This window comes from Chrysemys picta, chromosome 15 (genome assembly GCF_011386835.1).
Source record: "Chrysemys picta bellii isolate R12L10 chromosome 15, ASM1138683v2, whole genome shotgun sequence".
Lineage (NCBI taxonomy): Eukaryota > Metazoa > Chordata > Testudines > Emydidae > Chrysemys > Chrysemys picta.
Window position 1 is genome coordinate 15,296,147 of NC_088805.1, and position 23,133 is coordinate 15,319,279.

A 23,133-nucleotide genomic window follows, 5' to 3' on the forward strand; every position below is an offset into this window, starting at 1 on the left:
AGAGCACACATTGTGTTAGGGAATCACTGGGTGATAGGGGGCTACGTGAGAGCGTAATGCAACCCCCGGGGCTCTGCAGACAGCCCTGCTTGTGCTGGGATCCTGGCAGCTCCCAATAGACCAGCAGGGCTAGGCTGGGTCAATGCTCAGGTGGGCACTAGCCCTGCAGAGAACAGTCTGTTCTGTGAGTTCGTATTGAGTCACCCTCTGCCCGCGCATGGGGCAGATTCCGGCTCCCTGCTGCTCCCTGAGCATTCGTCATTCTTCAACAAGCGTCATTGGAGTCAATGGGCTATTGGCTGAACAGCTCAGCACTCAGAGGTGTAAGTGGCCAAATCTGGCCCAGAGCGTGAGGGGCACCACACTGCTGCAGGCTGGTCCCTGGGAAAGGCTGCAAACAGAGCTCCTGGCTACTTCTGGACAGTAGAGACACAAACCCCTCTTTGGTAAAGTGGCCTTTAATATCTTGCCAACAGCAACCTGGGTGACAGCTCTCTACCCACTGTGACAGACCCAGACCAGTGGGGTACAGGAGTCTGGTAGAGGGCAAATATACTGGTCACTGGATGAGTAGTTTTCTGTTCCCTGAGTGACCAGAACAGGGGCTGCACTAGAGTAATCAGGAACCTGCTACAATCAATTAAGGCAGGCTAATCAGGGCACCTGGGCTTTAAAAAGAAGCTCACTTCAGTTTGTGGTGTGAGTGTGAGGCGCTAGGAGCAAGAGGCGAATGGAGCTCAGAGTGAGAGGGTGTGCTGTGCTGCGCTGCGCTGCTGGAGGACTGAGGAGCACAAGCGTTATCAGACACCAGGAGGAAGGTTCTGTGGTGAGAATAAGGAAGGTGTTTGGAGGAGGCCATGGGGATGTAGCCCAGGGAGTTGTAGCTGTCATGCAGCTGTTACAGGAGGCAGTGGCACAATAGACAGCTGCAGTCCACAGGGCCCTGAGCTGGATCCTGGAGTAGAGGGCGGGCCCGGGTTCCCCCCAAACCTCCCAATTGACCTGGACTGTGGGTTCTTCCAGAGGGGAAGGTCTCTGGGCTGTTCCCCAATCCCCATGGTGAAACTCTGAGGCAAGAAAATCCGCCAATAAGCGCAGGACCCACCAAGATAGAGGAGGAACTTTGTCACCCAACCTGCCCTTCCAGCACATTCAGCTGTACAGGGAAATTTGCCTGAAATAAACCAGTGCTGCTGGCCACTTTGTGATAGCTCCTGTGTTTCAACCGCAGGTGAAGGCAGAGACCCTCATGTCCAGTTTGACCAGCTGTGTAAGTGTGTAAAGTGCTTTGGGAGCCTTCAGATTCAAGATATTATATTTGAAAAGCATCATTGTTTAGAACTAAATCAGAACATTCCTGATGATCTGGATTCTCTGGGTGCACACCACTGGGGCCCTTAGTAAGTCGTGTGTGTTGCACAGTTTGGGCCTTGATGGGCCGGAGCAGACAGTTTGTGTCCCATTAAAACCCATAAATGGTGCTGGGGGTCTGTGGATAAGTTTCATGTTGCATGTGAGAGTGGATGCTCTGAGGGGCACCCTGGAGTCTGTCCCACCCTTCCCAGACAGCAGCATGCACTGTGTGTATAGCTGGGAACAGGCCTCACGGAGAGCGTTTATCATGCACTTCCGCCTCCTCCAGAAATGAATAAGAGGGAAGGGGAGCTGAGGGGGACTGCGCTATGGATGAGTTTTAAAGAATGATGGTTTCTTAAATAAGTATTTTTTACATCCCCACCATCCCAACACCCTCACACACACACGTCTGTACTGGGTGGGGGGGGTGTTAAGATTTCCAGATAATGATTTCTGGAGCACCAAGAGTGTGCAGAGCACAGAGGGGACAATGGCTCTCAGAAGTTTTCAAGCCCTTACACTGCAAGAAGAAGAGTGAAAGGATCAGAGAGAGAGAGAGAAAAAGAGAGCGAGCATGTGCCATAAAGAGTTGGCTGCCAGAACCTATTGGTGTGCACTGACTTTTAACACTATTTCATTGACAAAAAGGCTCTGGAAAGAGATGAACTTCCTTTGCTCAGTGTTTATTAATTGGGCCTCTTCCCTTGCACATGTGAACTGCAATAGACTGATGAATGGACTGAAAAACTGCATGAAGTATTTAGGGTATTTTCAAAAGTGACTCACTCAATTAAATGTTAAATTCAACTGAAAGTCAATAGGAATCAGGAGCCTAAGGGCCAGATTTAAAAGCCATTGAAATGAATGAGTGTTTGGCAGTTAGGTGCTTTTGAAAATCCCGCCAACTGCCTGTCTGTACATATAGGTGCTTAAATACCTTTAACACTCCAGCCCCAAGTGTTTATGTCACTTCTGACAATGGGACTTGGACACTTTTGCTAGTAGCTCAGGCCTCCCCTCCACTTCCCAGGGAATTCTCGCAGGGTCTGAGCCTGAACCACTGAACTCACAGGAGCTTCCCCACCAACTTCCGTAGGTGCCGGATCACATGTTAAACACAGCACATGATCCTTGGCTTCAAATATGGCCCAATAATAAAGAAATGGGGCTGGTGCCATTCACTCCCCTGGCCGTGCTGAGCTGACACACACCAGGCACTAAGGGGAGTTTGTATTTACAGTCAGAGGGAGGGTCCAGTGCCCTGGTTTAATTCAGAAGAAACCAGCTGAGCATGGACACAGCTCACAGCCTGGATGTTTACTGGCTCTGCCCTTGGTGAGAGGGGCACCTCACGCCCACACTCTGCGGGGCAGCAGGCCCCAGAGCTGCTCTCCTAAGGTGAGGGGCAGGGAATAGCCCAGCAATGGTGTGAGTCTCATGGCAGCTCTGTCCAGGGAAACAGCGCAGGGATTTACTGCTGAGAACAGCTGGGAAATACAGAGCAAATGGCTGTCGTTGGTGGCACTGAGTTAATTTCTAAAGGCACCTGAGGGGCTCCCTTCAGGAAAGTGCTGATCTCTGCTGCATACTGGACATTGATCCCAACATTGCCTTGTATTGGTACTAACAGGGCTTGGAGCATTTTCCAGCATATGCCAGATACAGAATCTTGGCTTCCAGAGAGACTGCCAGGAACGCTTGCATCAGATCCATGGTTGGGGTCCCAGCAGAGGATGGTGGTGATCGGTTTCATGGACCATAGATCTCGAGCACTATTTACTTGTTTCTCGGACATGTCCGGTGTGGAGAGTTCACCAGCCAGATGCGAGACAGAACATTATGATGCAGCTTTTACAGAGCGAACCCTCACCCACAGACTATCTGGAGATCCTGATCAGGTAAGGCAGGACCACATGTCATGGGATGTGGTAGCTTCTCACTGACAGGTGCAGGGAAGGCTGCACTATCCGGATGAGAGATGAGGACAGCACGTGGTGTTGGTTTCCCATCCACACACATGCAGTCCCAGCATGGCAGATCTGTTTCTTTGCTGACACTTGTTGGTGTGACGCTAGGATAGTGTTTACACTAGGTCTGTAGAGATGTCAGTGCTCCCAGGGATGTAAGCTAAAGAAACGTGCTTTGGAAACAGGGGTATCGCCCACATGAAAAACAGGATTGGATACATTAAATACTGGCAGCAAATGGGCCTAATTCTTCTCTGGTATAATTCCCACAAGTCACTATAATTGCACCAGGGTTGAACGTGGCTCAGCGTGTTCGCTATCAGCATTCCAAAGAAATCTGCCAGCCCCTCCCTCCTGGGGACCTACGAGGGCCAGCTGGTCCTTCCACTGCCAACAGTTTAGCAGCCCCAATTCAACACCCTGTGTCCCCTCCTCCACCCACAATGGTGCTAGATGGAGCTCCATAGGGGCCATCCACAGCAGCACACACAGACATGCGGGAGGTTCCTGCAGATCCACAGACCGTGGGTGTGTTGGGGGAGCACAGGGACAGTGGAACCCAGTACAGTAGCAGCTGCCTAGCACACAGTTCCTTTGTGTCTATCTAGGCAGGTTTATGGCCTGTATCACTGTTGTACCTGAGCATCTCACAGCCATAAAGGAATTTATCCTTACAGCACCCCTGTGAAATAGGGAAGTACTATCCCCATTTTACAGATGGGGAATTGAGGCACAGAGATTATGTGACTTGCCCAAGGCACAAAATCAGTCTGTGGCAGAACCAGGACTTGAACCCATCTTCTGACTCCTACTCCAGTGCCTTAAGTACAAGACCATCTTCTGCTCTCTTACGTGGGCTGCGTGCTGGGACCAGGATTTGGCCCCATGTGAGCTCTTCCAAGGAATACTCCATTGCTTCACCTCCCAATGGATCTTCATTTAAATCAACTGTACTATGAGCTTCTCCAGAAAGGATGAACCTTCGCCCTCAAGGAGATCCAGCAGTTGTTGTCCCACGTCTATTTTCCCCACACGTGCAGTGGTGGTGACCTCTCCCTGCCATTGAACGTGACTAGTTTTTGTACAGCCATGTGTCACTGTGGTTTGTCTTCGGTGGAGGAACCCAGCTGACCGTCCTTGGTAAGTCACTGAATTACTCACCTGCTTTCCTTCTCGATGCCAATCCTGTCGTGTTTCCATGATTTTTTCCTCCTTTTCTCTCTTACTGCCAGGATTGGGTCTCCTCTCCCTTTATGCAGAGACCTTCACACGGTGTTAAGAACAATGTTTAATTGTTGGATAGTCAGAACAGGGTGTAGATGTCCCATGCTGGATTTTTCTTATCTTTTCCCAATGAACGGGTTTCTGAATTTGCCCATGAAACCTACCCAGATTCTCTTGTCAGGTCCCAATTTTTAAATAACTGGTGTTAGCATCTTAAAAGAAAATATTTTCTACCTTGTTTTTTGTTTTAATGGACTAGACATTTCTTAGTTATTCGCACTTGGTTTTTCCCAATATGTGAAAGAAACCAAGGACCAGATTCTCAGCCAGGTAGAACAACATAGTCCCTTTGTTTTCAATAGATCTCCACCAAAACTCACCCAAACCTCCTTAAAATAAACGTACAACCCTTGAAATCTAATGTGAGATAAAAATAATTTGTCCTTTGTGATTTGAAATCTGATCTTCCGGAGTAGTTTGAAGACTATTCATTTTGGGAAGAGTTAGTCACAAAATGGGGTTTCAATTTCTGGAAAATTTCTACAAAAATGAAAAATGTTTTTGTCTAAATTCTCAGCAGAAAATTGACTCTTTGGCCAAAAAAAAAAAAATTCACCCAATATATACTGAAAACAGAAAGGAAAAACCCCAGATATTTGCAGAAACCTTTTGGTACTGAGTTTTTGCATTTCCAACAAGAAATTTTTCGTTAATCAGATATTTGCTCCAAAAAATTCCATTGAGATGAAAAGCCAGTTTTTCCACTGACAAGAGATTTGATGGGTAATTTTTGACCAGCCTGACTTGTAGAATTGCTAATTTAGAGCAAGTTATGAGATCAGAGTAATTTTAAAAATATAAGAACAGATCGTCATGTGATGTAAATCAATGTAGCCTCCTCGGCAGTAATGGAACTACACTGATTTACCCTTACACGGAGTGAGTGTAATTTCACCGACTGACTTACTCCTAACCCGGAGGATCAGTTCCATTGTACATTGGATAACTGTAGCTACCGTGGATTTCAGTTTGGAAATACCACTCAACCCTGATTTTCTGCAGGTGCTGAGGGACACCCAACACCTATGAAATATGGAGGGTTACAGATAAAGGGGGTGGGGTTGGAGCAGACTGCAGTGGGAGAGGGCTTGAAAGAGGCTGCACTAATGGCCTCTCTCAAGCCTGGAGCACACTAACGAGGTTGCTGGCCAGTCTGGAAAGGCTGAACGGCTTCCTAGAAGCTGCACTCTCCGGCTACCAGCCTCCGAGCTCAATGATCAGGATGCTGGCTCGGCCAGCAACTTCTGTTCGAGTAAAACCTTGAGGAGCAGCCAGATCTCGGCTCGCCAGGGCTCAGTAAATCAGGGCTGACTGTGCTAGCTCAGACAACATTGTCGCTTTGACCTGTGTAAAGCGTGAAATAACTGCAGCCCGTGCTGCACTGAGCCCACTCGTGCTGAGCAGCAAACAGGCCCACTGACATCAGTGGGACCGACCGCTTGTGGGGTAAAGTGCTACTTGGAATGAGGAAGAGCTTTGCAGTTTGGCCCCAGTTAGAAGGCAGGTGCCTTTTACTAGGGGGTTAAAAATTCCCCAAACTTTTGCATCCATTCCTAAGCCAGTAGGTCCTTTACTGTCTCCATATCTCCATGCAGTAACATAGCACCACATCATACGTGGGTGCAGGGGACTCTACTCTGTACCCACCGTGAAATCAACCAATACTGTGATATTTTGCAATATCCTTGTTGCTCATTTTGGACCCTGATCCAACAAAGCACTTAAACAAATACTGGCTCGGGTCCTTTGGCTGGGATTGGTCCTATTTAGGAGTCTGTACATTACAAGTTTCTGAAAACATTTCAGCACCAAGCCAGCTTGGTAATGAGGCTGTTCAGCTGTCAGCATCTCACAGGATGAGTTAAGGAGGTTATTTCCTATTGAGGTCTTATTCAAAAGTGTTGTCCCTGGGTAGAAAGGCCTGCAGAATGTGGCAGACAATAATTGCTTAACAGGTTTATTGATCCAACTTGCAGAATTTAAGATATAGACTTTATTCCTACCATAGCATGATTAAAAAAAGTCTCTTTTGGAACACCATAGAATTTTATGGTACTTTATATAAAACACTCTTAAACGTGTCTAGTTCTCTGTCCCATTCTTTAGATCATGTTGGTTGCTTTGTAATTACATTTTATAGGATTATTTCATAAGGAAAAATGTGGGTTGCCCCGGATTCCTCTCTGAGCACTGAAGTGGCTTCCAGTCCCCTAATCACACACATTAAACTCTAAAGCTTAGACCTTAAGAAATATCCTTAAACTAATCAGTACAATATGGTCCAAAATCCTTAGAAAGCTGCTTTTAGATTTCTAAAAAGAAGTATAATGCAGAATCAGCTGCAGCATTTCTTTGTGACTGGTTCTTGCTAGAAGTCCAGTGCATACAGATCGCAATGCAATTCTCTCACTTTCACACCAATTGATTTTTTTCCTTTAGCGCCAACACCGTATCCCTTGCAGGCCCCAAGCTGTTATTTGAAGTCAGTAGGAGATATCTGTGCAGGAGGAATATGGGATCAAGCCTTCAGGGATTAAAATGACAAAAAGGATGAGTAAAATGATATTATCCCCTTTCACAGGCATAGGGAAAGTTACTAAACTAGGCCAGGTTCACTAAGGATGTCAGTGGCAGAGTTAGGATTGGACCCCAAATGTCCTGACTCCCAGTCCTGGGCCTTAACCAGAAGAACATCTTACATCTCAGATAATTACCCTGCCCTGGCGCTTGTGAGAGGTTGGATTTGTTACACTGCAGAGATGATGGAATTTCTTACATTCTGCACTGGCAGTCTCTGGATTTGGGTTTTCTAACACTGAATCTCCTTGTCTTGTAGGTCAGCCAAAGGCATCTCCTACCGTGCACCTCTTCCCTCCATCCTCAGAAGAGATAAAAACAAAGAGCAAAGCCACACTGGTGTGTCTGCTGGGCAGCTTTTACCCAGGGTCAGTCCAAGTGACCTGGAAAGCTGATGGCCAGCAGATCTCCACTGGAGTGGAGACGACCAAACCATCCAAACAGAGTGACAACAAGTTCATGGCTAGCAGTTACCTGTCTCTGGATGCATCAAAGTGGAAGACCCATGAGACCTACACCTGCCAGGTGACACACGATGGGAAGAGCTTCGAGAAGTCACTGAAGAGCTCAGAGTGTTCTTAACAGGGGGCTCCGCTGGTTCCCGTGTCAGTCTTTAGGGGGTTCCCCAAGGGAGCCAGGATCTGCCTGTAGCATTCCCATAATGCTGATTTCCAGCAAATCTGCTTCCTGTTTTAGGTGGGGGATTTTATCAATCCATATGACACCTGTCTTTATTCCCACGTCCCCACTGCTCTCACCCCCCCGCTGCATTTCCTGGAAATGTCCTTCCTGCTTTAGTCTCTGATGCAGCCTTGTTATGATATTAATAAAATCAGAAAAAATTGACTATTACTGTGACTGTGAAGAGTTTAACTTCTTCTGTCCCTTTTACACTTCATGTATTAATTGCAATATTCACCTTCTCTTCCAATAAAATCAATTTACCTTTTATCAGCTAATACGGTTTTCTTTTTAGTCTGGGTCAATGCTCGGCTGGGTCACTAGCCCTGCAGAGAGCAGTCTGCTCTGTGAGTTAGTATTGAGTCAACCTCTGCCCGCGCATGGGGGAGATTCCGGTACCTTCTTCTCCCTGAGCATTCGTCATTCTTCGAGTAGCCTCATTGGAGTCAATGGGCTATTGGCTGAACAGCTCAACACTCAGGGGTGTAAGTGGCCAAATCTGGCCCATAGAGACAGGGGCACTACAGTGCTGCAGGCTGTTCCCTGGGATAGGCTGTAACCAGAGCTCCTGGCTACGTCTGGTCAGTAGAGACCCAAACCCCTCTTTGGACGAGTGGCATTTGATATCCTGCAAACACCAACTTAGGCGACAGCTCTCTACACACCCAACCGGTCCTCCCAGCAGGTTTAGTTGTACATGGAAATCTGCCTGAATTAAACTAGTGCTGCTGACCACTATGTGACACCTAGTTTGTTTCAGCCAGAGGTGAAGTCAAGGACATTTATTTCCAGTTTGACCAGCTGTGCAAATGGTTAAAGTGCTTTGGGACCCTTCAGATTCAAGATGCTTTTTAAGTACAAGCAGAACATTACTGGTAATCCGGATTCTCTGGTATCATTCAGGCCTGTGTTACTTCACAATTTGGGCCTTGACAGGGCAGAGCAGATAGTCTGTGTCCCATTTAAAACCCATCAGTTGTGCTGGGGGATCAGTAGCATGTGAGGGGACCTCTAGAGTTGGCCCCACCCTTCCCAGACAGCAGCATGCACCGTGTGTACAGCTGGGAATTCACCTCAGGCAGAGTGTTTATCATGGACTCCTGAGCAGTGCTGGGCCAGCCAGCCAAGGGAGACCCATGAACACTGGTTCTCCTACAGTCATGGGGCCAGGGAGGTAAAGGGATACATTTGTACCACATATGCCACGTATGTGTCGGATCACACCGTGCTACTGCCACTCACAATATGGGTTACACGGGTGGGTGAATGGATGGATGGACGGAAGGATGGACGGACGGCCAGTCATGCCCTGACACCTCCTACAGAAGGAAATAAGGGGAGCAGAGGAAGGCTGAACTATGGAGAAGTTTTAAACAATAAGGGGTTTTTTTTAAGCGTCACATAAAGTATTTTTAACATCCCCAGACCTACTGTCCCACCATCCCAACACACTCACAGGACTGTACTTTTGGGGGCTAAGATTTCCAGATGATGATTTATGGAGCACCAAGCATGGGCAGAGCACAGAGTGGACAATGGCTCTCAGAAGTTTTCAGGAGCTTACAATGCTAGAATGGGAGTGAAGGGATCAGAGAGAGAGAGAGAGTGTGTGTGTGGGGGGGGGAAAGGGGGAGTGAGCATTTGCCATAAAGAGTTGGCTGCCAGAACCTATTCGTGTGCGCTGACTTAACACTATTCCATTGACAAAAAAGCTCTGGCAAGAGATGAACTTCCTTTGCTCAGTGTTTATTAATTGGGCCTGTTCCCTTGCCCATGTGAACTGCAATAGACTGACGAATGGACTGAAAAATTGCATGAAGTATTTAGGGTATTTTCAAAAGAGACTCACTCCATTAAAAGTCTAAGTTCAACAGATTTAAAAGGCATTGAAATGAATGGGCGTTTGGCAGACAGGTGCTTCTCAAAAACCCACAGGGCGCCTACCTATATATTTAGATGCTTAAACACCATTAACACTCCAGGTCTAAGTCACTTCTGACAATGGGACTTGGGCACTTTTGCTAGCGGCTCAGGCCTGCCCTCCACTACCCAGGGAATTCTCGCAGGGTCTGAGCCTGAACCACTGAAGTCACAGGAGCTTCCCCACCATCTTCAGTAGGTGCCGGATCACGTGTTAAACACAGCACATGATCCTTGGCTTCAACTGCGGCCCATTGATGAGGAAATGAGGCTGGTACCATTCACTCCCCTGGCCGTGCTGAGCTGACACACACCAGGCACTAAGGGGAGTTTGTATTTACAGTCAGAGGGAGGGTCCAGTGCCCTGGTTTAAATTTATAAGAAACCAGCTGAGCATGGACACAGCTCACAGCCTAGATGTTTACTGGCCCTGCCCTTGGTGAGAGGGGCACCTCACGCCCACACTCTGCGGGGCAGCAGGCCCCAGAGCTGCTCTCCTAAGGTGAGGGGCAGGGAATAGCCCACCAATGGTGTGAGTCTCATGGCAGCTCTGTCCAGGGAAACAGCGCAGGGATTTACTGCTGAGAACAGCTGGGAAATACAGAGCAAATGGCTGGTGTTGGTGGCACTACGTTTATTGCTGAAGGCAACTGGGGGCTCCTACGAGGAAAGTGCTGATCTCTGCTGCATATTGGACATGGGCTGAGCAGACTTGCTCTCTATTGATACCAGCATTGCCTTGTATTGGTACCAACAGGGTCTGGAGCATTTTCCAGCATATGCCAGCTGAACGATGGTCATGGCTTTTACAAGCACCAAAGGTTCTGAGCAGCTTGCTTGGCTCCTGGCTCCCAGTAATGCCTGCACCTGACCCACTGCTGGGATCAGACAGAGCGTGGGGTGATCGGTTTCATGGCACATGGATCTTGAGTCATTCCTCTGGCATGTCCAATGTGGAGACGTCACCAGCCCCCTGCATGGCTCAGCTGAGAGGGAACACAGGACGTCATGAGGCAGCTTCTTGAAGAAGGGCTGTGCCCAGTGACTCAGAGTGACCGCCTGGCCCCATGGACTGTCTGAAGATCCTGATCAGGTAAGTTATGTCTTAGCTTCTCACAGACAGGTGCAGAGAGGCTGCACTATTCAGAGAGTAGACGAGGACAGCACGTGGTTTGGATCACATCCGATCCACCCGTGTGCAGCCCCTGGCACGTCTGATCCGTCTCTTCGCTGACACTAATTGCTGGGTCACTGGAACATCCTGTACATTAATTATGTGTAGAAAGATGCTGGTGCTCCAGAGGTGTGGGTTTACGGACACATGGTTTCTATGTACGGTTATCATATCTATAACATACGCCACTGAATCCATTCAATATTGACAGCTAATGCGCCTCATTCCTTCCATGATGTAATTCCACTGAAGTGACTACAATGGCACCAGTGATGAATTTGGTCCAGTATTGGCCTGTCATGGCCAAATGGCAGTGGAAGGACCCACACGCAGTCCAGTTGTGTACATGCCCTCCAGCACCCACAACCGTTCTCCACGGGCTCCAGTCACAGCCGCACAGACACGCAGGCAGACCCACAGCCTGTGCGGGGATTGGGGGAGCGCTGTAGTGGGGGAACCCAGCACGGTAGCAGAGCACAGAGCTCCTTTGCTTCTCTCTCGGTACCTTTACGCCTTCAACCACTGTAGTACCTGAGAATCTCTGAGACACGATAGAATTTATCCTTAGACCACCCTGTGAGGCAGGGAAGTGCTGCCCCCATTTTACAGATGGGGAACTGAGACACAGAGATGACATGACTTGCCCAAGGATACAAAGTTGGTGGCAGAGCCAGGACTTGAACCCCGTCTCGCCTGACTCCCACTCCAATGCCTCAACTACAAGCCCATCGTGTGCTCTCTTATGTGGGCTGTGCGCGGGGACCAGGATTTGGCCTTATTGTGAGCTGTCCCAAGGAATACGCCATTGCTTCACTTCCCAGTAGATCTTCATTCCTCCGACTGTACGATGAGTTTCTCAAGAAAGGATAAACCTGCACTCCCATGCGGTGCCAGTGGAAATTACCCTGCGCCTCTTTTTCCCTACGCGGGCAGAGGTGGCGACCTCTCCCTGCCATCGACTGGGACTGGTTTTTGTACAGCCCTGTGTCACTGTGGTGGATCTTCGGTGGAGGAACCCAGCTGACCGTCCTTGGTAAGTCACTGAATTACTCACAAACTTTCCTTCTCCTGGCTGTATTGTACGTTTTCCATGATTTTTTTCCTGCTTTCTTTGTCTTCATGCTGGGCACCGGACTCCTCTCATTTTATATATGGACCTTCACACAGTGTTGGGAATAACGTTTAGTCTCTCTGGATAGTCATAGCAGATGTACACAGCACATGTTGGGTTTTCTGTTCTTAATGAAGAGAAGTTTGAATTTGCCCATGAAACCTATGGAGATTCTGCTACTGGGTCACCAGTTACGATAACCTAGTGTTAGCCTCTTAAGGAAAAGATTTTTCCTCTTTTTCTTTTAAGGTATGAACTATTTCTCAGTAGCACCAGGTGTTAGTCAATGTATGAAAGAAACCAAGGGCCAGCTTCTCAGGTCCTGTAAACTGCCCTGGCTCCATTGTCCGCAATAGAGCTCCACCAAAACTCACCCCAGGCGCCTACAGACAGGTGTCCAATCCCAGGAAATCTAATGTTCTATTAAAGTCATTGGTCCCTGGTGATTTAAATCTGATTTGTCAGGGGCCGTTGGAAGGAAATGCTTAGCAATGAGAGCTGGGCAGAAAATACGGTTTTATTCTGTAAATAATTTCAGGAAAAGCAAAACAAAAAAATCATTTTTATCTCAAGGGGTCCAAAATCCCAAACAAGCATTTTCAGCTGAAAACCAAAAATGCTTCAGTTATTGACAGGTTTTGGTTTAAGATTTCCACTTTTTCCATTTTGGGATTTTTAACAAAAAAAAATTTTTTTTTCTTTTTGAGAAAAGCAGATACTTGCCACAAATATTTTCATTCACTTGAAAACCAACTTTCCACTGAAAATAGTTTTGACGGGTCATTTTCCACCAGCCCCATTTGTAGCATTGCTCAGGTAGAGGTAGGCAAGTGACCGATAACATTTTAAAAATAGAAGGCAGCTCCTCACATGGTGTAAATCCACGTAGCTTCCTTGCCAGCAATGGACTGCACTGATTTACACGTTCACTGAGTGAGTCTGATTGCACTGACTGACTTACTCCTGACCCGGAGGAGCCGTTCCATTGTACCTTGGACGACTGTAGGTACCACTGGAGTTCAGTTTAGAAATGCAACCCAACCCCACCCAAAACCTTTGAAATAGGCAAGATCTCATTTAAACAGAGTGGGGTTGGAGCAGCCTGCAGGGGAAGAGGGCTTTAAAGAGGTTGCACTAATTGTGTCCCTCAAGCGTGGAGCACACTAAGGAGATTGCTGACCAATCTGGAAGGCTGGACGGCTTCCTAGAGGCTGGATTCTGTGTCTGCCAAGCTCAGAGCTCAGTGATCAGGATGGTGGCTGGACCAGCCGGCTTCAGTTACAGACCAGCCTTGGGGACCTGATGGACCTGGCTTAGCCAGGGCTCAGTAAGTCAAGGCAATATTAGCTCAAACATCATTGTTGGCTGCTTTGACCTATATAAAGTGTGAAATAATTAAGGCCCAGACTGCGATAGCCCTACTCATGCCAAATAGCACGTTGCTTTTCATACAGTCCCACCAGTGAAATGGGATCGACCGCCTGTGGAGTAAGGTGCAACCTGGCATGAGGACGGGCATCCCAATCGGGCCCCTGCAACAAGGCATAAATGTTACCAAGGATTTAAAATTTCCCTGAACTTTTGTGCCCTTCCTAAGCAGGTCGTGCCTTCAATGTCTCCCTGTCTCCCTGCAGTTACACAGCACAGCACCAGGCTAGGGCCCAGGGGAATCTACTCTGCACCCACCATGAAATCAACTCTCATTGTGGTATTTTGCAAGGTCCCTTTTCCTCGTCTTGAACCCCAATCCAGCAAAGTGCTCAGACGCACACTGGATCGGGCCCTGTAGCAGGGATTGGTCCCATAAATGAGTCTGTACTTTACAGCTGCTGAAAACGTTTCAGCAACAAGCTTGCTTGGTAACTAGACTGTTCAGCAACAGGAACAGGCAACCAGGGTGTGGTAGGAGCTTGTTTGTCACCCAGGTGTTAATCAGAAGATCTGACTCTTAGCAGAGTGACCTACAGACCCAGATAGACAATGATAATTCAACAATGGGTTATTAACCCACTTGGCAGAATAGAGAATTTATCCCTGCTATGGAATTCCATAGGATGGTTCAAAAACAAACTCTCTCTCTCTCTCATTCTCTCTCTAATACTGTACAGAATTTTATACTACTTTCTATAAAAAAAAATCTATTTAATGCATGTAGCTCTTCTTCTTATCCTTTGATCCTACTGGTTTTTTGTAATTATCTGTTACAGCATTTTTTTCATTAGGAAAAATGGGGGTTACCCCCAGATTCCTCTGTGCCTCTAGTGAAACAGCCCCCCAAGGCCTGAACAGACAAATTAAACTCTAAGCTTAGACGCTAAGAAATATCCCCAAAATAATAAACAGAACGCAGTCCTAGGAAGATACTTATCTGCCGTTTTTATATTTCTAAGATGGGCACAAGGCCGAATGACCTAGAGTTTTTCTTTGTGAATGGCTCTCACCATCTCATTTGCAGATAGTCAGTTCTTGAGGAGGGAGAGAGAGAGAGAGTTTTCTCCATGGAAATATCTTCCGAGTTAATTCAATGAGTAGCACCTTCGTCTGCACTAAATGGCACCGTTTGAAAAGGAAAGTGCTACTCAATGTGATGAAGGGGATTAAAATCTGGCACTTAATATGGAGGAATTCTGTGCAAACTGCCCAGGTTGCTAGATGTTTAGAATTCATATTTCCCTTTATCTGAGCAACAATGAATGAAAAGGTGAGCTTGGAAACAATACTGAGAATACTTGGCACTTCTCCAGCATCTTCCACCAAGTGTCTCACAGCGCTTTAGAAATATGTAAAAAAACATAAACCTTGAGAAAAAGTCTGCGTGCGGTGAGTTCAGTGATGTAATCCCCTTTCATAGGCAGAGAGGTAAGTGACTTCATCAGGTTCACAGAGGAAGCCTGTGGCCGAACTAGGAATGGACCCCAAGTGTCCAGATTCCCAGTCCTATGCCTTAACCAGGAGAACATCTCAGATAATTACCCTGCCACAGCGCTTGTGAGAGGTTGGATTTCTTACACTGTAGAGATCTGGAATTTCTTACGTTCTGCACTGCTAGTCTCTGGTTTGGGGTTTTCTAACACTGAGTTTCCATGTCTTATAGGTCAGCCAAAGGCATCTCCTACAGTGCACCTCTTCCCTCCATCCTCTGAAGAGATAAAAACAAAGAGCAAAGCCACACTGGTGTGTCTGCTGGGCAGCTTTTACCCAGGGTCAGTCCAAGTCACCTGGAAAGCTGATGGCCAGCAGATCTCCACTGGAGTGGAGACGACCAAGCCATCCAAACAGAGTGACAACAAGTACATGGCCAGCAGTTACCTGTCTCTGGATGCATCAAAGTGGAAGACCCATGAGACCTACACCTGTGAGGTGACACACGATGGGAAGAACATCGCGAAGTCCCTGAAGAGCTCAGAGTGTTCTTAACACTCTGACCCCCAGACGGCTTGGCTGGTTCCCGTGTCAAGTCTGTAGGGGGTTCCCCAAGGGAGCCAGGATCTGTCTGTAGCATTCTCATAATGCTGATTTCCAGCAAATGTGCTTCCTGTTTTAGGTGGGGGATTTTATCAATCCATATGACACCTGTCTTTATTCCCACGTCCCCACTGCTCTCACCCCCCCTGCATTCCCTGGAAATGTCCTTCCTGCTTTAGTCTCTGATGCAGCCTTGTTATGATATTAATAAAATCTGAAAAAATTGACTATTACTGTGACTGTGAAGAGTTTAACTTCTTCTGTCCCTTTTACACCTCATGTATTAATTGCAATATTCACCTTCTCTTCCAATAAAATAAATGTACCTTTTATCAGCTAATACGGTTTTCTTTTTAGTCTGGGTCAATGCTCAGCTGGGTCACTAGCCCTGCAGAGAACAGTCTGCTCTGTGAGTTAGTATTTAGTCACCCTCTGCCTGAGCATGGGGGAGATTCCGGTACCACCTTCTCCCTGAGCATTAGTCACTCTTCAACAAGCCTCATTGTAGTCAATTGGCTATTGGCTGAACAGCTCAACACTCAGGGGAATAAGTGGCCAAATCTGGCCCATAGTGGGAGAGGCACTACAGTGCTGATGGCAGTTTCCTGGGATAAGCTGTAAAGAGAGCTCCTGGCCACTTCTGGTCAGTAGAGACCCAAACCCCTCTTTGGAAGAGTGGCCTTTAATGTCCTGCAAACACCACCTTAGGTGATAGCTCTCAACCCACCCAACCGGCCCTCCCACCAGCTTCAGCTGTACATGGAAATCTGCCTGCATTAAACTAATGCCGCTGGCCACTGTGTGACACCTATTGTGTTTCAGCCAAAGGGGAAGGCAGTGACCCTTATGTCAGTTTGACCAGCTGTGTACAAGGGGGAAGTGCTTTGGGAGCCTTCAGATTCAAGATGCTTTCCAAGTGAAAGTAGAACATTACTGGTCATCCGGATTCCCTGGTATCACTCAGGCCTGTGTTACTTCTGGGATGCTGCACAATTTGGGCCTTGACAGGACAGAGCAGATAGTCTGTGTCCCATTAAAAACCGATGAGTTGTGCTGGGGGATCAGGTTCATGTGAGAGTGGATACTCTGAGGGGCCCTCTGGGGTCTGTCCCACCCTTCCCAGACAGCAGCGTCCACAGTGTGTACAGCTGGGAATTTGCATCACGGAGAGCGTTTATCATGGACCCCTGAGCCGTGCTGGGCCAGACAGCCAAAGGAAACCCATAAACACTGGTTCTCCTACAGCCATGTATCACATGTGCCACATATATGTCAGATCCCACCGTGATAACACCACTCATGGGTTACATGGATGGATGGCCAATCATGCACTGCCATCTCCTACAGAAGGAAATAAGGGGAAAGGAGAGCAGAGGGAGGATGAACTATGGAGAAGTTTTAAACAATAAGGGTTTTTTTAACCTTCACATAAAGTATTTTTAACATATCCAGACCTACTGTCCTGCCATCCCAACAAACTCACAGAACTGTACTTTTGGGGGCTAAAATTTCCAGATGATGATTTGTGGAGCACCAAGAGTGTGCAGAGGACAGAGAGGACAATGGCTCGCAGAAGTTTTCAGGAGCTTACAATGCAACGATGAGTGTGAAGGGATAAGACAGAGCGTGTGTGTGTGTGAGAGATGGGGGGGAGCGAGCATGTGCCATAAAGAGTTGGCTGCCAGAACCTATTGGTGTGCACTGACTTTTAACACTACCTTATTGACAAAAAGGCTCTGGAAAGAGATGAACTTCCTTTGCTCAGTGTTTATTAATTGGGCCTGTTCCCTTGCACATGTGAACTGCAATAGACTGACAAATGGACTGAAAACCTGCATGAAGTATTTAGGGTATCTTCAAAAATGACTCACTCCATTAAAAGTCTAAGTTCAACTGAAAGTCAATAGAACTTAGGAGCCTAAGGGCCAGATTTAAAAGGCATTGAAATGAATGGGCGTTTGACAGCTAGGTGCTTCTCAAAATCCCACAAGGGGCCTACCTGTATATTTAGACGATTAAACATCATTAACACTCTAGGCCTAAGTGCTTAAGTCACTTCTGACAATGGGTCTTGGGCCCATTTGCTAGCGGCTCAGGCCTGCCCTCCACTTCCCAGGGAATTCTCACAGGGTCTCAGACTGAACCACTGAAGTCACAGGAGCTTCTCCACCAAGTGCCAGATCAATTGTTAAACACAGCACAAGAACCTTGGCTTCAAATATGGCCCATTAATGAGGAAATGGGGCTGGTACCATTCACTCCCCTGGCCGTGCTGAGCTGACACACACCAGGCACTAAGGGGAGGTTGTATTTACAGTCAGAGGGAGGGTCCAGTGCCCTGGTTTAATTCAGAAGAAACCAGCTGAGCATGGACACAGCTCACAGCCTAGATGTTTACTGGCCCTGCCCTTGGTGAGAGGGGCACCTCACGCCCACACTCTGTGGGGCAGCAGGCCCCAGAGCTGCTCTCCTAAGGTGAGGGGCAGCGAATAGCCTAGCGATGGTGTGAGTCTCATGGCAGCTCTGTCCAGGGAAACGGCGCAGGGATTTACTGCTGAGAACAGCTGGGAAATACAGAGCAAATGGCTGTCCTTGGTCGCACTGCGTTAATTTCCCTTCAGGAAAGTGCTGATCTCTGCTGCATACTGGATATTGGTACCAACATTGCTTGTATTGGTACTAACAGGGTCCCAGCAGAGGATGGTGGTGATCGGTTTCAGGGCACATGGATCTTGAGCATTCTTTACTTGTTCCTCGGACATGTCCAGTGTGGAGACTTCACCAGCCCCCGGCATCCTTCAGCCAAAAGTGAACACAGGACGTGCTGTGCCCAGTGACTCAGAGCGACTCCTGGCCCTATGGACTATCTGGAGATCCTGATCAGGTAAGGCAGGACCATGTGTCATGGGATGTGGTAGCTTCTCACTGACAGGTGCAGGGAAGGCTGCACTATCCAGATGAGAGACGAGGACAGCACGTGGTGTTGGTTTCCTATCCACACACATGCAGCCCCAGAATGGCAGATCTGTTTCTTTGCTGACACTTGTTGGTGTGGTGTTAGGAGAGTTTTTACACTAGGCCTGTAGAGATGCCATTGCTCCCAGAAGTGTTGGCTACAGCCATGTGCTTTGGAAACAGGGGTATCGCCTACATGAGATACACGATTGGATACATTAAATACTGGCAGCAAATGGGCCTAATACTTCTCTGGTAAAATTCCCACAAGTCACTATAATTGCACTAGGGTTGAACGTGGCTCAGCGTATTCACTATCAGCATCCCAAAGAAATCTGCCAGCCCCTCCCTCCTGGGGACTAACGAGGGGCAGCTGGCAGTGGAAGGACCAACAGTTTAGCAGCCCCAATTCAACTCTCTCTGCGTCCCCAACTTGAACCCCAGTCTCCTGACTCCCACTCCAGTGCCTTAATGACAAGACGACCTTCTGCTCTCTTATGTGGTGGGCATGCATGGACCAGGATTTGGCCTCATGTGAGCTCTCCCAAGGAATACTCCATTGCTTCACCTCCCAATGGATCTTCATTCAATCAATTGTACTATGAGCTTCTGCAGAAACGATGAACATTCGCTCTCATGGAGAGCCAGCAGAAGTTGTTCCATGGGCATTTTCTCCATATGTGCAGTCGTGGCGACCTCTCCCTGCCATTGAACGTGACTGGTTTTTGTACAGCCGTGTGTCACTGTGGGTTGTCTTCGGTGGAGGAACCCAGCTGACCGTCCTTGGTAAGTCACTGAATTACTCATTGCCTTTCCTTCTCAATGCCAATACTGCCATGTTTCCATGATTTTTAGGTCCTTTTCTGTCTTAGTGCCAGACTCAGGTCTCCTCTCACTTTATGCACAGACCTTCTCACGGGGTTGAGAACAATCTTTAACCCGTGGATAGTCAGAATAGTGTGTACATGTTGCATGCTGGATTTTCTTATATTTTCCCTCTGAAAGGGGTTTTGAATTTGCCCATGAAACCTGTGCAGATTCTGCTGTCAGGTACCAATTTCTAAATAACTGGTATTAGGCTCTTCTGGGAAATATTTTCCCACCCCAATGTTTTTTTTTTTTTTTATTTGCTTTGGTCTTAGTGGACTAGACATTTCTTATTAGCACTCCATTTTGTCTCATATGTGAAAGAAACTAAAGGCCAGATTCTCAGCCAAGGTAAAACAAAATAGTCCCATTGTCTTCAATAAACCTACACCAAAAGTCATCCAAATCTCTTTAAGATGGGTGTACAATACCTTGAAACCTAATGCGATCTAGAAAATAATGTGTTTGTTGCAATCTAAAACCTGATTTGTCTGGTTAGCTTGCAGAAAATTCAAATTAGTGAGAGTTGGTCACGAAATAGGGTTAAATTTTCTGGAAATTTTCAACAAAAATTTAAAAAACTCTTTTCATCTAAATTTTCAGCAGAAAATTTTGACTTTTGGGCAAAAACCCAAACACTAAAACGTTGTCACCGAACAATGACTGAAAAGCCGGGGGGTGGGGGGTGGGAAGGAGAAATCAGAGTTTAGGTGAAAATATTTGGTTTTAAGATTTTACTTTTCCAGCAATAAAAAAAGATTTTTTTCTAGATCTGCAGAAACTTTCTGCAAAAACTTCCAATTAAAAAAAAAAAACAATTTTTAACTGACGAGATTTGGTGGGTAATTTTTACACCCCTATTTGCAGTATCCTTTTAGAGCAAGTTCAGCGATTGATATTTTAACAATATAAGAACAGATCTTTGTGTGGTGTAAATCAGTGTAGCCCCCTTGGCAACAATGGAACTACACTGATTTACCCTTACACTGAGTGAGTGTAATGTCACTGACTGACTTACTCCTGACCCGGAGGATCGGTTCCATTGTACATTGGATGACTGTAGCTACCGTGGATTTCAGTTTGGAAATACCACTCAAACCTGATTTTCTGCAGGTGCTGAGGGACACCCAACACCTTTGAAATATGGAGGGTTACAGATAAATGGGGTGGGGTTGAAACAGCCTGTGAAGGGAGGACTTGAAAGAGGCTGCACTAATTGCCTCTCTCAAGCCTGGAGCACACTAATGAGGTTGCTGGCCAGTCTGGGAGGGCTGGATGGCTTCCTAGAAGCTGCATTCGGTGTCTGCCAGGCTCAGAGCACAATGACCAGGACGCTGGCTGGGCCAGCAGGCTTCAGTTAGAGTAAAACCTTGAGGAGCAGATAGATCTCGGCTAGCCAGGGCTCAGTAAATCAGGGCTGACTGTGCTAACTCAAACAACATTGTTTGTAGCTTCGACCCAGGCTGCGCTGAGCCTAGTCGTGTTAAGTGGCACCTTGCTCTTCAAACAGGCCCACTGACGTCAGTGGGACCGACCGCTTGCGGAGTAAAATGCTACCTGGAATGGGGAAGAGTTTCTCAGTTTGATCCCAGGTGTCTAGGTGTTAAAAGCCTGAGAAATTTTTAACCCCCTTATGCGCCCATTCCTAAGCCAGAAGGTCCTTTATTGTCTCCATATCTCCATGCAGTAACACAGCCAAACATCAGGCTAGGGCCTGGGGGACTCGACTCTGCACCCACTGGGAAATCTTGCAATGTCCCTTTTCCTCTTGTCTTGGACTCTGATCCACCAAGGCACTGAGACACATACTGGCTCGAGTGCTTTGGTCTCATAAATGCTTCTGAAAACATTTCAGCAACAAGAGTATCCAGCATATAACATGCTGCGATAAAAGGCTATTTCCCAGCCAAGAGTCATGCAGATCTGACCCCTAGCAGAAACACCTACAGAATGTGATAGACAATGATAATGCCTCAATGACATCATTGACTTACCCTGCAGAATTTAATATCTTGAAACTTTATCTGTGCCATAGAATACCATAGATTGGTTCAAAAAGCTCTCTCTATGGAAGTTGTGTACTATTTTACAGTAGTTTCTATACAACGCTATCAATGTGTCTAGATCCCCTATCCCATCCTTCGGATCATGTTGGTTGCTTTGTTATTACATTTTATTGGCTTTTTCCATAAGGAAAAATTTGGGTTACCCCAGATTCCTTTCTGGCCACTGAAGTGGCTTCTGGTGCCCTAACCACACACATTAAACTCTACGTAAAGTTTAGACCCTAAGAAATAACCCCGAACAAATATCCAGACCATAGTCCAAAACCCTCAGAAAGCTGATTTCAGATTTTTTAAATGAAGCACAATGTAGAATGAACTGCAACGTTTCTTTGTGAACCACTCATGCTAGACGTCCAATGCATATAGATTGCAACCTACTACTTTGCTCACTTTCATAACAATCATTTGTATCTTTAGCGCCAACACTGTCCACCTTGCAGACCCCAAGTTGTGGGAGTTATGGGTGCAGGAAGAATACAAGATCAAGCCTTCAAGGATTAAAGTAACAAAAAGGATGAGTAAAGAGATATTATCCCCTTTCACAGGCATAGGGAAAGTAACTTATTAGGTCAGGTTCACTAAGGAAGCCTGTGGCAGAGCAACGATTGGACCCCAAATGTCCTGATTCCCAGCCCTGGGCCTTAACCAGAAGAACATCTTACATCTCAGATAATTACCCTGCCCCGGCGCTGGTGAGAGGTTGGATTTGTTACACTGCAGAGATCTGGAATGTCGAACGTTCTGCTCTGGCAGTCTCTGGATATAGGTTTTCTAACATTGAATCTCCTTGTCTTGTAGGTCAGCCAAAGGCATCTCCCACCGTGCACCTCTTCCCTCCATCCTCGGAAGAGATAAAAACAAAGAGCAAAGCCACACTGGTGTGTCTGCTGGGCAGCTTTTACCCAGGGGCAGTCCAAGTAACCTGGAAAGCTGATGGCCAGCAGATCTCCACTGGAGTGGAGACGACCAAGCCATCCAAACAGAGTGACAACAAGTACATGGCCAGCAGTTACCTGTCTCTGGATGCATCAAAGTGGAAGACCCATGAGACCTACACCTGTGAGGTGACACACGATGGGAAGAACATCGTGAAGTCCCTGAAGAGCTCAGAGTGTTCTTAGCCCTCTGACCCCCAGAGGGCTTGGCCAGTTCCTGTGTCAGTCTATAGGGGCTCCCCAAGGGAGCCAGGATCTGTCTGTAGCATTCCCATAATGCTGATTTCCAGCAAATCTGCTTCCTATTTTAGGTGGGGGATTTTACCAATTCATGACACCTGTCTTTATTCCCACGTCCCCACTGCTCTCATCCCCCTGCATTCCCTGGAATTGTCCTTCCTGCTTTAGTCTCTGATGCAGCCTTGTTATGATATTAATAAAATCAGAAACATTCCACTATCGCTGTGACTGTGAAGAGTTTAACTTCTTCTGTCCCTTTTACATCTTATGTATTAATTGCAATATTCACCTTATCTGCCAATAAAATCAATTTACCTTTTATCAGCCAATATGGTTTTCTTTTTAGTAAGGATCTCGTTGGCTTTGGGGTTTCAGACAAGCTAATGAGAAGTGACGTGTAATGTCATGGAGAGCAGGGGAGAAGGAGGAGGAGCTGTCACTCAGGGATCATTACCCAAGCTGTGACTGTCGTCCCCAAGACTGGTCACTCTGGGTCTCAGCCAGCCTTCGCTGAGGTGTGACAATTGCTGCTGCA

General features: G+C 47.1%; 1 long non-coding RNA gene and 2 gene segments (V, D, J or C); all 3 read left to right on the forward strand.

Annotated features, from left to right (window-relative positions):
• Window positions 1-707: 707 nt before the first annotated feature.
• LOC135975762 (uncharacterized) lies at window positions 708-7,583 on the forward strand. 2 transcript variants are annotated; one of them, XR_010592781.1, is made up of 5 exons: window positions 714-826; window positions 1,232-1,270; window positions 2,987-3,254; window positions 4,141-4,463; window positions 7,444-7,583. It is a non-coding gene; the product is annotated as an uncharacterized LOC135975762 (long non-coding RNA). The 2 variants fall into 2 exon arrangements; XR_010592780.1 differs by lacking the exon at window positions 1,232-1,270 and having other exon boundaries at window positions 708-826.
• A 3,269-nt stretch (window positions 7,584-10,852) lies between these two features.
• Window positions 10,853-15,487, forward strand: LOC135975845 (immunoglobulin lambda constant 1-like). The segment is given in 3 exon segments: window positions 10,853-10,878; window positions 14,922-14,929; window positions 15,165-15,487. Coding segments are annotated over 3 exon segments (357 nt in total).
• A 2,734-nt stretch (window positions 15,488-18,221) lies between these two features.
• On the forward strand, window positions 18,222-22,917 carry LOC135975816 (immunoglobulin lambda constant 1-like). The segment is given in 2 exon segments: window positions 18,222-19,276; window positions 22,222-22,917. Coding segments are annotated over 2 exon segments (489 nt in total).
• Window positions 22,918-23,133: the final 216 nt, after the last annotated feature.